Raw genomic sequence first — 15,025 nt, 5'->3', positions numbered from 1 at the left:
AACTAGGTGATAAAATACAATTAAATTTTTTAATTGAAATCAATTAAATTTTATCATTAAGAATCCTTCCAATTAGGTGATAAAATACAATTAAATTGACATAAAAATAGTTAATTGAAATTATATATCTATGTATATAATTAATTAATTCTTTTTTTTTTTTAAAAACTATAGACTTTTTTTCTCAACTCAAAATAGTCTTCTCTAAACAAGAAACAAAAAAAGATTTTAAGAAATAGAGTTTAGTATTTCTATTGATTTTAAAAGTAAAATTTTAGTATTTTTATTGAGTCAAAACACTATTATCTATTGGTGAGATAATAAATTAAAAAAATTACTCTTTATAATATTTGACTAACTATTATTAAGACTTTATTCGATTTAGCGGATAAATATAAATATAATTGATAGTAGATAGCTAATTGTAAATGGTAATTAGATAATTTATTATAATTGATATAATTTAAATGTTTTATAAATTATTTACTATTGTTATTAACATGTAAAATAATTAATAAATATATATATTAAATATGTTATATTAATAAAATAAACATAAAAATATTAATTAAAAATAAAATTTTTTATGTATATACATAATTGTTATAATATAATAAGAAATATTATAAGTTTCAAAAAAAAATAAATATTATGGGCAGTTTAATTATTATTGATTATATTTTTATTTAATTAATTTATTTATTTATTTTGTAATTTTAAATAATTTGTTCACGTGAAAATTTTGATTTAAAATATTAATAATTAATAAATTTTAAAATGATAATATAGTGTAAATAAAAAATAAATTAAAATAGCTATCAGTGGTTAAAAAATAATTTTAATTATAAAACTGATCTGGAGTATCAGTTACTTATAAATTATTAGTTAATTTTTTTAAAATTATTATCACATATTTAATTTAACTATTTAAATATTTATGAATTATTAACGATTAGTTGTATTCAGCAGTCAAATTAAATATCACTTAAAACAGTTAATTTTTCTAATATAACTTATAAAAAATTATTATTTATAATATTTGATTAATTACTATTTTTTTATATGAAAATTGAAAATTAGAAGCTTAAAATTTAAAATCTCTTATATATTTAAATGTATTTATCAGTAATGAGTGAATTTAATTAATTACTGTTAAAATAGTTATTTATTAATAAAATATATAATAAATATTAAAATAATTAGTATTTTTAAATTAGATTTAAATAAAAAAAATCATTAAAAAAATAATAAACCCTGTAGTTAAATTATTAGGGATGGGAGGGTTGCTTGCGCAGATGGAAATATATACAGAATACGGCTTGTTGATTTCGAGGTGTTAGTGCAAAGCATTATGTGGGTTTGGTAGTAATATATTCTTTGTCAATGCCTTGTTAGTCTGGCAACTTGAGACTAAGCAACTCACACTTGCCAACTATTATTATTATTATTATTATTATTCATAAATATTAAATCCGACGTACCGTTATTGCAAAGCATGGTGCTGTTTTTAACAGCAAAAATTGTCTTCTTATATTACATTATCACAAATTTATTTATTTATTTATTTATTTATCATCATAAATATAAATATAATAAAATTAATGTTGGTTAATGAGGTGTACAAGCCATTAATGAGAATTAATGTATGTCTACGTGTGAAGTGAGCAGGGGTATATTATCTTCATGCAACAGCTTCTAGAACCTTTCTTCTACATATAATAATACCAAGAGTTTAGAATTAATTAATTAATAATCCATTTTTTAAAAATATAAATAACATTTACTAATCAATATTAATACAGTTGTAATGTATGGCTAATTTTAAATTTTAAAAATACGAGAAAAATTAATGTTGTTAGCTACTAAAATAAAAATCAGCTCAATAATTGCAAAGAATTGTGTAGTTTTTTTTTTTTTTTTTGGGTAGAAGAAAGTGGTGTCGTTTAAATATTATAGCAAATGGGATTTTAAAATAAAAGTGTTGAATAAAATGGAGAGTTTAATAAATTAAGGCAAGTATATCTCCTCGCAAATTGAAAGAAAGTCACCAAAAAGCATAGTCTAAGCTTAAAGAAAGCAGACGGCTCGCCGGCTTTAAAGGGATGCCAGCCACCGCCAGATATCAAGGATCGTGCATGTTACTTGCTGTGCTGCCTATCAACCTACTACTACTTACTGCTGCTGCTCTATTTTCATTTTGCTTTTCTTTATATTTTCTCTCACTAGGTAAGGTTTAACGTTTAAACCCCCCACTTTGTAATTCTGATTTTTTTGAAGTTTTTTTATATAATTATTCACTGTATTACCCAATTACAAAAGTCACGAATTAAAGAAAAAATAATTATTTATATAATATAAATAATATTTTTTTGTGGATTATATATGGATGAAGATTAATTAAAATCGGTATTAATATTATTATAATATCAATCTCAACTTAATTTAATAAATAACAAGATAATATTTATATAGGAAATTTAGGTTCGAATTTCCATACTCCAAATATCTAAATTAAAATTCTCCAGGCCATGTTCTCCGACGTGCCACCAGATCTGTTCCTTATGTTTGAGTATGAAATCATTTCTGACATTTAGTCTGTAATTGCTCAAGTTAATTAATGCATATATATTTTATTGAAGTTATAAAATTTTAAATTTCAGCACGTGTTATTAAGATATAAACTTGGTGGTAGTTTTTTTTTTTTTTTCAGTTAATACAGTTTGACTAATTAGGCCAGTAACTGAAGCAAGTAGTTAGCTAGGACTCCATCACTTTTTTTCTTTTTCTTTTTTTTTCAAAAATAAATATAGGTTTCATTAATATTTAACATTAAGAAAATACATTGATGGGCCTTAAACCAATAGCAAAACTAAGAGGAAAATAAGAGCCCAAAGAATAAATGATAGGCCTGGTGATCCAACAATACAACCCAGGCTTTTACATGGAAACGGGCATCCCAAAGTTGCACCGCCGTACTGGAGGAGAAGACATAGGCAAACTCAACAGGGAAACAAGCCACTAAGATATATACTGATTGAAGCTTATTCGCCTCCTAAACCAAAACCTCAAGTACTTAGAGGAATCAGGCGCCCACTACTGTGTTCCCAAGGAAGAAGTGAAGAAACCTGATGTCAAGGCCATTGAAATTTCTGGTTGATTTATGTGCATATGCCAAAATATGATGAAAAGTTTGTGTTTGTCCTATGTGCGTATGTCTGTTTATGGAATTTGTTGAGCAGTGCGTGATATAAAGTTTTAATTTAATAGCTTTCAAGTTTCTTTTCATTTTTGAATTTTAAATACAGATGCACAATAAAAAGAAAAAAAAATATTTCGACAATGTTCAAAACTTATTTTTCAAATTCATAAATTTATTTAAATATTTTGATTTTTTCTTCATCTCATTTTATCAGATTTCATCAAAATTAATATACTTATATCTATTCTATAAGACTATAACTAATACGAAATTCAGCTATATTTGTACATACTACTTTTAAGAGATTATATTTTTTAAAATTTTATAAATTGATATCATATAACTAAGTTAAAAAGAAAGAAAAATAAAAAAATTTACATAGAAAAAATATAAAATTTTAACATGTATACTGAAGAAAAAGAAAAAAAAGACTTAACAGGCGGTAATATTATGAAAGACTTTAACTATTCTAACAAAAAACATGGGACCAGGAAATTTAATTCTTTTACAATTTTTTAATAGATAATTGCTGATAAAGTTCTTAGTAAAACAAACTAAAAGTTATAGTTAAAATTCTAAAAATGGGTATTATTTTTTCACCAAAAATTCTTTATTTTAAAATAGAGAATGCGGTGAAAGTATTAGAATAATTTTTTAATTTATGAATCATTGACGGAGCACAGAGAAGAAAAAGATTTTAAATCTCGAGCAAATAACAGCTACTAAAAAAAAGATTAAATTTCAAAAGGCACATGTAAGCATCAAATCTAAGCAAGGGTGAAGGAGTAGCATCGTGGTAGAGGAGAAACAAATCCTTCTCAAAGTCCAAAGAGGCAATCTCCCCGTGGGCCGAGGAAGGGTTCAACTAGTTTAGAAAGTGTCAATTAAGATGGAGGAAATACATTTTTTAGTGGCCCATTCATGCTTTTTAAGACTCGTGATCGACTTTTGCAGAAGTAGGGTAGCAAGTATGAATTTAAAAACCGATAAGGTCTTTAACATGCAAGAAATAATTAGAAAAATACGAACACAAAAAAAAAAATGATAAGTATTGATCAACCAGATTAAACAAAAGAATAGTTAAATCTAATTTGATGGTGGGATGAAAAAACTCACTGTTAAATTAAGAGAAGGTATTTTTTGCTCGATAGAAGTAAAGAAAAAAAAGTTCTTGATAAAAAATAAAAAAGAAAAAACATAAAAGAAATTCTCTCTACAATAAAATAAGTACCTTTTTGATGAGCCAGGGATGCATGTTTTGCAGTTAGACTGGTGAATAATTGAAAAACGAAATGCTCCTCTAATTATTTATGGTTCTTGTTTATTATGTATTTGTTGCTTATCTTTTCATTTCGCCTGAAAATTTATAAATTGCACTAATCACAAATCCTGCTCACTCTCCATACTTCTTCGCCTCCGTTAATTTTGGGTCCAAACCACATAACCACTGTGTGATTAACAGATTAAATATAAGATATTGATTTAATCTAAATCAAAACTCACGTAACAGATTAATTTATAGTAACACAACTTGGATGGCTTTCGTATAAAAGCAAAATTACAACATTAATGATTTAAGATCACGGTGAGTTATTTTATACATTGAATTGCTAATAGAGCTAACTCAGAGATTACTGTTCAACAGTTAAAAAAGAGGGGGCGTATGGCAAATAACAGTAACTATTGCTTGTCAAGAGAGACAACTCGTTTATTGGATCACGATTTTAATTCATTCTTGACCTAGTAAGCTGCAAGGCCCATTCTTTATGCTGTGGCTTGGACTTCAATAGTGCAGTTCAGAGCTGAGGCTGACCCATTCGAAGAGCTTTCAAGAATTTACCAGAACAAAGCCCAATTCCAGATCTTCAGTTTAAAGCTTTCTTGAAGGTTCGGGAATTTGCTCGATGAAAGCGCAAGAGGATTACGCCAGAAATCACCGGATCTTTCTGCTGCTTCCTATAAGTAAGATCCTTCTCCTTTCTGCTTCATCATAGAAAACAAGCAAAGCAATTCAGAGCAACCTATCAAGCCAATTAATCTCTGTTACATAACCCATTCCAGCACTACAAAATGGCGATGATTCCAAGCTTCTTCGGTAACCGACGAAGCAGCATCTTCGATCCATTCAATTCTTTCGACCTGTGGGATCCATTCAAAGACTTCCCATTCCCTTCTTCCTCTTCAATCGTCTCTCATGAAAATACCGCTTTTGTTAACACTCGTATAGATTGGAAAGAGACGCCAGAAGCTCATATCTTCAAGGCTGATCTTCCTGGGCTTAAAAAGGAGGAAGTGAAAGTGGAGGTTGAAGATGACAGAGTGCTCCAAATCAGCGGAGAGAGGAATGTGGAGAAGGAAGAGAAGAATGATACTTGGCATCGTGTGGAGCGCAGCAGTGGCAAATTCTTGAGGAGGTTCAGGCTGCCGGAGAATGCGAAGATGGATCAGGTTAAGGCCTCAATGGAGAATGGGGTTCTCACAGTGACGGTTCCTAAGGAGGAGGTGAAGAAGCCTGATGTCAAAGCCATTGAAATCTCTGGTTGATTAACGGCATGCTATGGATATATATATATATATATATATATGTGTGGCAAGATATGTAGAAATAATGGTGTTTGTGTGCCTTTGGGATTCTCTGAGCAGTTTGTGATGTATAACTATATTAAAAGATTATCAACATATAATAGTATTGATCCAATATCTCTCTAATTTTCTCTCAAAATTCATTTGGCAGTACCTTCAAATTAATAATAATAATTTTGAAACTCCAGATTTTTGCCTTATAATGAAAAAGCCTGTCCCTTGAAAAGGGGTGACTTGGAAATGATGGGCATCCATGAATATGCAGTGGGTGATGTAATTTGTCGATTCTCCTGTGTTTTCAATAAGAAGGGAGACGGAGAGGGAAGAAAAAAAAATGAAATCATCAGATGCAGTGTGAAAATGAGGCCTGCATGCCAAAGGTGATAATGGTAGAATCTATGCCGGCCCATGTCTAAAATTCCTCAATAGGAACTCTAGACAAGTTCGTTTCTTCGATTGCAAGACTTGGATTTCTCTGAATTGCAGACAGGGGAAAGCAAGATGGAAAAGAAGGTGTTGCTTGCCCATTCCAGGGCCAGCCAAGTCCTATGCTCGAGTTAGGCACCATTCTCCACTGCAAGGGCTTCTCTTTTCACGCAAAATTCAATTTGCCTGAGCCAACAGAAGTTATAATCATTATATTTATTAATAATTACATTGAATAAATTCTCTATAAAAAAAATTGAGGTGGAAGGAATAAAAGTCGACAACATAAAGAGATCATGATCGTTCTTCAGCTGTAGGGTCTTGTACACAAATGATTAAAAAAATAGTCCATGAAATTTAGTTTTAATAGCATATGCTGATTTGTGAAAACTTGATCCAACATGTTACTATGAAATGGGGGGAAAAAAATCACAAAAGCGCTTATATAATTTTTTAAAAAGAATCTACTCATCTAAGTTCATCCAAATTGAAAATTTCACTCCTGCAGTCTTGAAGAAAAGTCTTTTTTTTTTTTTATTTATGTCAAATTATAAACTATTTTTTATTTTGATTTAATAATTTATTTATTCACAATATATATATATCTAATATACATAAAAAGAATATATTAGTTTAAAATAATTTAATAACAAAATAAATTAATTTTTAATAAAATAATACAAATGAAAAATTGAGAAAAATTACATAGAATTGATTTGATTCAACTGTTATTAGATGTTGCACATTAGTAATAAACAAAAAGCAAAATAACATTATTTTAAGTGAAAGCCAAACGACACCGACTTAAGTTATTTAAAAAACTTTTACCAGTAATAAATAGATAACATATTAATTAAAATTATTCCATAATCTTGTTTTTTTTAAAAATTATTTTAAAATTATTATTTTTTTATACTATTACAATAATATAACTCTATTTAAAAATTTTTTACTATATTTTTTAGTATTTAATAAAATTAATATTTTTAAAATAAATATAATTAAGAAGTGAATAAAAAATTATTTTTTTAATATATATAAAAAATAAAATAAATAAAAATTATTAGACAGAATGGAATAGTGAGTTTTACATTTAACTTCAAATTAATAATACTGTATTGATTGAGTGTGAAAATTTCTAAATTATTTTGATAGTCACAACTCTAAACTTAATACATGGCACCTCGTAATATGTTTTGTTTGGGTCTCATTGATCTTGATTTTAATTTTACTTAGGAGCGCAAGGCCCATTCTTTATGCCGTGGCTTGGACTTCAAAAGTGCAGTTCAGAGCTGAAGCTGACCCATATTTGACTCCAAGAGCTTTCAAGAATTTACCAGAATATAACCCAACTCCGGATCTTCAGGTTAAAGCTTTCTTGAAGGTTCGGGAAGCTACGTGATGAAAGCGCAATAGGATTACGCGAGAAATCACCAGATATATCTCCTGCTTACTATAACTAAGACCTTCCTTCTCTCCCGTTAACCAAGGAAAACAAGCAATTCACAGCAACCAATCAAACCCATAAATTTCTGTAGCAAAAACCCCATTTCAGCAATATAAAATGGCCATGATTCCAAGCTTCTTCGGTAACCCACGTAACAGCATTTTCGATCCTTTGAATGCTTTCGACCTGTGGGATCCATTCAAAGACTTCCCATTTCCTTCTTCATCTTCAATCATCTCTCGTGATAATACTGCCTTTGTTAACACTCGTATAGACTGGAAAGAGACGCCAGAAGCTCATGTGTTCAAGGCTGATCTTCCTGGGCTTAAAAAGGAGGAAGTGAAAGTGGAGATTGAAGATGACAGAGTGCTCCAAATCAGCGGAGAGAGGAATGTGGAGAAGGAAGAGAAGGATGATACTTGGCATCGTGTGGAGCGAAGCAGCGGCAAATTCTTGAGGAGGCTTAGGCTGCCGGCGAATGCGAAGATGGATCAGGTTAAGGCCTCAATGGAAAATGGAGTTCTTACCGTGACTGTTCCCAAGGAGGAGGTGAAGAAACCTGACGTCAAGGCCATTGAAATTTCTGGTTGATTAATTACGCATCCACACAGCCAAAATATGAAAAAAAATGGCGTTTGGTGTGTGCGTGTATGTATGTTTGTTGGAGTTTCCGAGTGTGCTACTACGAAGTTAGAATTACAGGTTTTGTTTAATTTGGATGTAAAAAGTATTGGTCACTTTTTTCTAATATAAAATATTCTCTTCATTTCGCTCTTCGTACCACCTCAAGCGACAGTTTGTCATATCAGGAGAGAAAAAGTTAAATATCAGAGTTATGAAATTTAATAACCAACTCCCAGTTCACCTTTTATTGGGACGCAAAGGATTCAAACTCCACAACTTTTCATAATAAAAGAAGTCCTCTAGTACCCCATCATGAAACTATTCAATGAAAAAATATCCAACACAGAAATGAGCAACGGTGAATTCTCTCTATACAAAGGGAGAAATATTTGTAGTTACAGGAGCTATTTGGTTACTAGACACAAGTAATCGCTTAACTGCACAAATAATACTGATGGCCATCATAATAATGCGTATAGTCAGAGGCTACGTTCACAAATAAACTATGATTGGATCAACTAATAGTGATGGAGGAGAAGCTTTAAGCAGAGATTTTAGGGGAGAATAGACTTTTACTATGAGTGCGCCCGTAATAAATGGCATTAGTGGATTTCAGGAGATGGAGATAAAATGTTTGTTTTGTATACGTTGGATTTTGAGAGCAGTGTGTACTGTAATTTGTCCAAACATAATACATATAGTCAGTCTCCAGTATTTTTTTTTCATATATACATAAGGGAATCAAAAAGAGGAGAAATGAAATAATTATTGAAAATATTGACTAAAACAATGAAACCTGAGTCGTGTTGAATACTGTCCTTAAGAATTTATTTTGTGATCCCCAAGATTAAACAGGTTCTTTTGGAATTTAATTTCCAGGATCAGAACAACAAAAATTTATCTCTAATTTATAATTCAGCAAATAATACAAAGAAAAGAAGAATCAAGTAGAAAATGAAATAATTATTGAAAATATTGGCTAAAACAATAAAACTGAGTCGTGTTGAATATTGTCCTTAAGAATTTATTTTGTCATCCCCAAAATTAAACAGGTTCTTCTGGAATCTCTGATTTATAACCCAGCAAATAATACAAAAAAAAGAAGAATCAAATAGAAAATGAAGAGTCAATATCTTTATAGAGACAAAAACTATTTGTTATGAAAAATTTGACCGCTATATATAATTATAAAAATTTTAAAATAAAATTATAACGATTATATTTAATATTATATTTAAATTTCATAAATAAAATATTTAATAATCATAAAAATTTTAATTATTATAAAATATTGAATGACCATAAAATCTCTGATTTTAACGATCTACCGTGGTAGCAGTGGGAGAGACGAGAAACCTATTAGTGCCAATCCTATTGGGTGTTTTACAATCTATATGAAAATTATTTTCAAAGTCAAATCATCACACGCAGAATGAAAATGCCCCAGCATAGAATTTCACAAGCCAACCCAAACTCCATATGCCAAGAGGCAATAATGTTAGAATCTAAGCCGGACATTACAATTGCTCATCAAAATTCAACAATTCAAACCCAGCCAGCCATCCTCATTTCAGTTTCTTACCGATAGTAGACCATTTATCTGAGCATGATTTCACATCTGGCGATACATGGTCTCTGAAATCCTCTCTTAATGGTAGATGTGAAGCACCATTGCTGGAATCATCGAATTATGGAAAAGCTGCATACAAAGATCACATGCTTCAGCTAAGATACACTTACGTATTACTCTGAAGCAGTGGCTAATCGTCGGAATCTTCTAGCATAGGCTTGAGAAGTAGCACTTGTAGCACTTTGATCGCTCGCAGCAAATTCACTGTGATACCACAGAAAGGTTATTTTCCTTTGAAAGATATGATTGATCCTTTGAATATTTTACCAATTTTCTGATGTAACATTAACAAACCCATCATCTCATCATTTCCCGAAATGCTCTAAAGCAGAGTTTCCCTTGGTACAGCATCCACCATTTAATGATCAGTCAGCACATGCCGTAGGAAAACTCTTACTTTTATGTTTGCGGAGCATCTATTGCGGGAAACGGCGTTTGGACTTTATCACTTCAGGTTTAAGGATCCACCCATCCTTCAATCCGTGAATTTAGAAGCCCTGATGGAATTAACAAATGCAATCAATTCCACAACGTCCTCGGCCATGGTCACCCTGAATAGCATCGGCTTCCCTGAAGAAGCACAGCACCAGCAACAATACCAAGTTCCATTCTTCTCAATAGGCCCGCTGTATGAAGTTGCAAAAGCCTCCTACAGTAGCATGATTGCAGAAGACACTTCCTCCATCACATGGCTTAGCAGGCAGATTCCTAGATCAGTAGTCTATGTGAGCTTAGGAAGCTTGGCTTACATGGCTAAGAAACAGTTGGTTGAAATGGATTGAGGCTTGGCCAACAGTGAGAAGCCGTTGTTGCGGGTGATAAGACCCAATTCATGGTTCTGAATGGATAGAATTGTTGCCCAAGGATTTCGAAGAAGCTGTTAGAGAAAGAGGTTGAATTGTGAAATGAGCACCGCAAAAGGAGGTATTGGCACATCCAGCTGGAGGTTTTTTGGGTCAGTGTAGTTGGTCCTTTTTTTTTTTTTTTCTCCAAAAGTGTATGACATTGAGAAACCAAATACGCATAAATACAAGCATTCAAAGGGAGAACCCATTCATTATAATAAACACAATGGCGGCCAGATTAACAAAATCTACATAAAATTCAGAAAAAGAATAAAAGGAACAGACTTCGATTCCTCGGATATCTACAGAAAAGACAAAAGCATATTAGATTAGGTTAAACAACTCCACATTACAGCCAACTGATTTTATCAAGCACTTTCCACACACACAACAGAAGCATTACAGCCTAGTACAAAAGCCTAATATTTATTATATGCGTAGTAAATACTCTGTCGCACGAGAGAGATGACACTTAACTTGAAACCCTCAGCCAGAAATTTCAACAGACTTGACATCAGGTTTCTTGACCTCCACCTTGGGAACAGTCACAGTAAGAACCCCATTTTCCATGGAAGCCTTAACCTGATCCATCTTGGCATTCTCCGGTAGCCTAAACCTCCTAGCGAATTTCCCGCTGCTGCGTTCCACGCGATGCCAAGTATCGTTCTTGTCTTCCTTCTCCACATGCCTTTCTCCGCTAATTTGAAGCACCCGATCATCTTCAATCTCAACCTTCACTTCTTCTTTTCTAAGGCCAGGAAGATCAGCCTTGAAGACATGGGCTTCTGGCGTTTCCTTCCAGTCGATGCGGGTACTAACAAAAGCAGAGTTTTCACGGGGTAAAAGCGAGGAAGAAGAAGCAGAGGAAGGGAAAGGGAAATCCTTTAAGGGGTCCCAAATGTCAAGGGAGAAAGGATCGAAGATACTGTTCCGGTTGCCTAAGAAAGGGGTGAGCGACATTTTCAGCTGAGTTAAGCTGGAAGACTGAATTAGATTGCTTACCTTGGGCACACAGAGGGTTTTCAGTGCAGCGAATGATGCTGTGACAGAGGAAGGTTGAGGTATTTGTAGCAGTTGGAGGGGTATTCTAGTACTCTCTCAGGATTTGCTAGATAATTCTAGTGGGTGAATGTTCTAGAGTTCAGGTTTTTTGCTTTTTTAAATTAAAAAAAAAAAATTTCAAATCTTGATTTGAAAAATTTTTTTTCTCAAATTTAAGGTAAAAAGCGAGTCTTAACGGTAAAGGTTATCACACTTTTAAATTATAAATTTAATTTTTATTTAATTAATTATTATATTTTATTAATTTAATTTATTTAATTATATATTAAATTTATAAAATATAATTATAAAAATTATATTAATATTAATTAACTTAAGTTATTTATAATATAATATTATATTTATTAGTTTAATTTATATAATATAATTAATTATATATTAAATTTAATAAATATAATTATAAAAATTATATTAATATTATTATAAATATTTATCATTTTATTTTATTATTGTTTTTATTACAATTAATTTATAAATATTTAATATAAATATTTATAAATTATAAAAACTATAAAAATTAAATTTTATTTTATTTCATTTTTTAAATAATTTTTCTCTATTTTTTCATATTTCTTTTAAAATACTGTATAAAAATTGACTTTTAATATTGTCGTAGCCTCAACAAATATTAATAGCAGAGTGAGGTAGAAGTGGTGACCCACCAAATATATAGAACTTGATATTTAAAAAAAAAAAGGATCCGTAAAACAAAAAAGAGCGCGTTTATATGGCATGAAAAGAGATTTGATCATTATTTTAATATTATTTTTTAACTTTGTTATTTATATATATATTTATTTATTTGTATTATATTCTACTATTTTTAAATATTTACATGCATTTTTTATTTAATTTTTTATAATTTTTATATCAATAAATATAATTAATAAAATAAATTGTATATATTATTAACATTAATTACTACATTTATAAAATAAATTATAATACATTTATATATATCCTTAACATTAATTAAATCATATAAATTAATAAAATAAATTGATAAATATAATATTAAATTATTTAATATTAATATTAATATTAATATAATTTTTATAATTATATTTTATAATTTTAATATATAATTAAATTAATTAATATCAATATTAATATAATTTTTATAACTATAATATAATAATTAATTAAAGAACAATTAAATTTATAAATTAAATTAATCGAAGTACAGTAGAAGTCCCATCTATTTTTTAATTATTTTTTCTATTCTATCTATTTTTTTAATCAGCTTTCACTCTTATTTAGAAAAAAGAAAAAAGAAATTTTAAAACAAAGTTTGAGAATTTTTTTTTTTCATATATAACTGGAAAACGCAAAAAACCTAGAGTTGCTGCCACTTTCGACTTGAGTTACTCCGGGGCCGGACATAAAGAGTTATTGGGTATCCAGAAAGTTCCATATTTGTCCATAAATGGCGGATTATATTTTCTTCTTTAAAATTTTTTAATCTATATATAAATAATGGTTGATTATTATTAATTTGATGGGTGAAGCTATTTTTTTAATTTTAATTTTAATTTAATAAGATAGATATCACATCATAACAATCTTTACATCATTTATTCTTTCAATTAAAATACTTTTTCAAAAAGAAATTAGAGTATTATTGCATAACAAATATAGTTGTATATTTATAGAACCTACAATTTAAACCCAAGGGGGAAGAACTATCCATCCATCCAAGCAATTACAACCAAGCTTCAAAGCTATTAAATAAATAATAATACCTTCAAATAAATTAATGTAATAATAATAATATTATTATTGATTAAAGATAAAAGGATTTTTTTTTAACCTATAATATTTTTCCTAAAAGCAGTAAGTTTTTATAATAAATTTAATAATTCTTATAACTGATATAAGTGTCTAATAAGTTTCATATTTTGAAGTTATGCAATTATATTTATTCAATTATTAATCTGTCGAAAAATAACTAATAGAAAATATAATAGAATTAAGAAGATAAATTTAAATTAGCAGCTATAATAATACGAATATTTTATAATAAATTTGAGTTTCGATTGCTAAGAGTATCATATATAATACTTGAATCAAATGCATACACAATAGAATAAAAATCTATTGCAAATGCTAAAGTGTGGTGTTTCTCCTGCTAAAATGAATGCGCACTAAATTTTCTTAGCAATTCCATGCACCACCTTTCCATCACCGTTCAAAGCAATCACCGCAATAATAGAATGTGAAAATTGATCTCTCCACTCACATCACAGTAAAGTATGATACTGTCCTTGGGAAAAGAGTCCCTACTAGAAATGAAAGAGGACCTAAATGGTGAATAGTGAAAATCAGCAAAATTACTACTAAACTGCAATTTTCTGAAATCAATGAAAATATTTGTAACGAAGGCTAAACAGTATTCGATTCAAACTGAAAAAATTGATTGAATTAAATTAATTTAAAATTTTAGTTTGATTTTTTATTTATTTTAATTCGATTCAATTTTTAATTTTAAAAAATTTGATTATTTCGATTCGGTTCGATTTTGATCAGAAAAAAAAATTAAACTGAATTGATCAATGATAATAATATGTTATTTTTAATAATATAGAGAAATTATATCATGATAAAATTAAAATATTTTAATTAAATTTTAAAATATTAAAAATAAAGTGTAAAAAATAAAAAATTTATTAAAAATTAAAATCGATCAAATCGAATCGAACTGAATCAGACCGATTCAGTTTGATTCGGTTTCTGATCAAAATCAATTTAATTTTTATAAATACTAAAATTTTGATTTTTTTAATTTAATTCGATTCAATTCAATGCTCACCTCTAATCGTAACAACAAAATCAAATTGTGTTATATCAAAAATAATTTTTTTTCCTTCCAGGTAAACACTACTAAAGTAAATATTAGAGAGCCATCAAAATTCATCTTGAACTGGTTTCCTAAATTTGAAAAAGTATGTAGCCACATAGACTAATTAGCCAAACAGTCCTGACATGTGGACACCATAAAAAAAAAAAAAAGCTCCATACATAACCTGAGCCTTTAGAGCATGTTTTGCCTCCCTATGTTCATTTGACATATGGACTTTCGAAGACGATATTGAAGTATAAATCATACCTTTCACTTTATCCTTACGGATTAGCCATTCATCTGACCTATTCAGATGAAATGGCAATGGCACCTACATTTAATTTCCGCAGAGTTGGGTTCGACTACTCCA

The 15,025-nt window shown here is 29.4% G+C and overlaps 3 protein-coding genes across 3 annotated transcripts; 2 read left to right on the top strand and 1 right to left on the bottom strand.

Annotated features, from left to right (window-relative positions):
* The first annotated feature begins 5,153 nt into the window (after positions 1-5,153).
* LOC110605018 (17.3 kDa class I heat shock protein) lies at positions 5,154-5,897 on the top strand. Its single transcript, XM_021743312.2, has one exon. The coding sequence runs from the start codon at positions 5,270-5,272 to the stop codon at positions 5,741-5,743; it is 474 nt and encodes a 157-aa protein (XP_021599004.1). The 5' UTR covers positions 5,154-5,269; the 3' UTR covers positions 5,744-5,897.
* A 1,701-nt stretch (positions 5,898-7,598) lies between these two features.
* LOC110608658 (17.3 kDa class I heat shock protein) lies at positions 7,599-8,438 on the top strand. The gene has a single exon (XM_021747935.2). The coding sequence runs from the start codon at positions 7,773-7,775 to the stop codon at positions 8,244-8,246; it is 474 nt and encodes a 157-aa protein (XP_021603627.1). The 5' UTR covers positions 7,599-7,772; the 3' UTR covers positions 8,247-8,438.
* Positions 8,439-11,055: 2,617 nt separating this feature from the next.
* Positions 11,056-11,815, bottom strand: LOC110603158 (18.1 kDa class I heat shock protein). Its single transcript, XM_021740857.2, has one exon. The coding sequence runs from the start codon at positions 11,712-11,714 to the stop codon at positions 11,241-11,243; it is 474 nt and encodes a 157-aa protein (XP_021596549.1). The 5' UTR covers positions 11,715-11,815; the 3' UTR covers positions 11,056-11,240.
* Positions 11,816-15,025: the final 3,210 nt, after the last annotated feature.

The sequence above is a fragment of the Manihot esculenta genome, chromosome 2 (assembly GCF_001659605.2).
Source record: "Manihot esculenta cultivar AM560-2 chromosome 2, M.esculenta_v8, whole genome shotgun sequence".
Taxonomy (NCBI): domain Eukaryota; kingdom Viridiplantae; phylum Streptophyta; class Magnoliopsida; order Malpighiales; family Euphorbiaceae; genus Manihot; species Manihot esculenta.
This window is presented reverse-complemented; position numbering and strand designations above follow the sequence as displayed.

Coding starts and splice junctions, on each gene's coding strand:
- LOC110603158 (XM_021740857.2), bottom strand. CDS start 11,714: ATGTCGCTCACCCCTTTCTTAGGCAACCGGAACAGTATCTTCGATCCT.
- LOC110605018 (XM_021743312.2), top strand. CDS start 5,270: ATGGCGATGATTCCAAGCTTCTTCGGTAACCGACGAAGCAGCATCTTC.
- LOC110608658 (XM_021747935.2), top strand. CDS start 7,773: ATGGCCATGATTCCAAGCTTCTTCGGTAACCCACGTAACAGCATTTTC.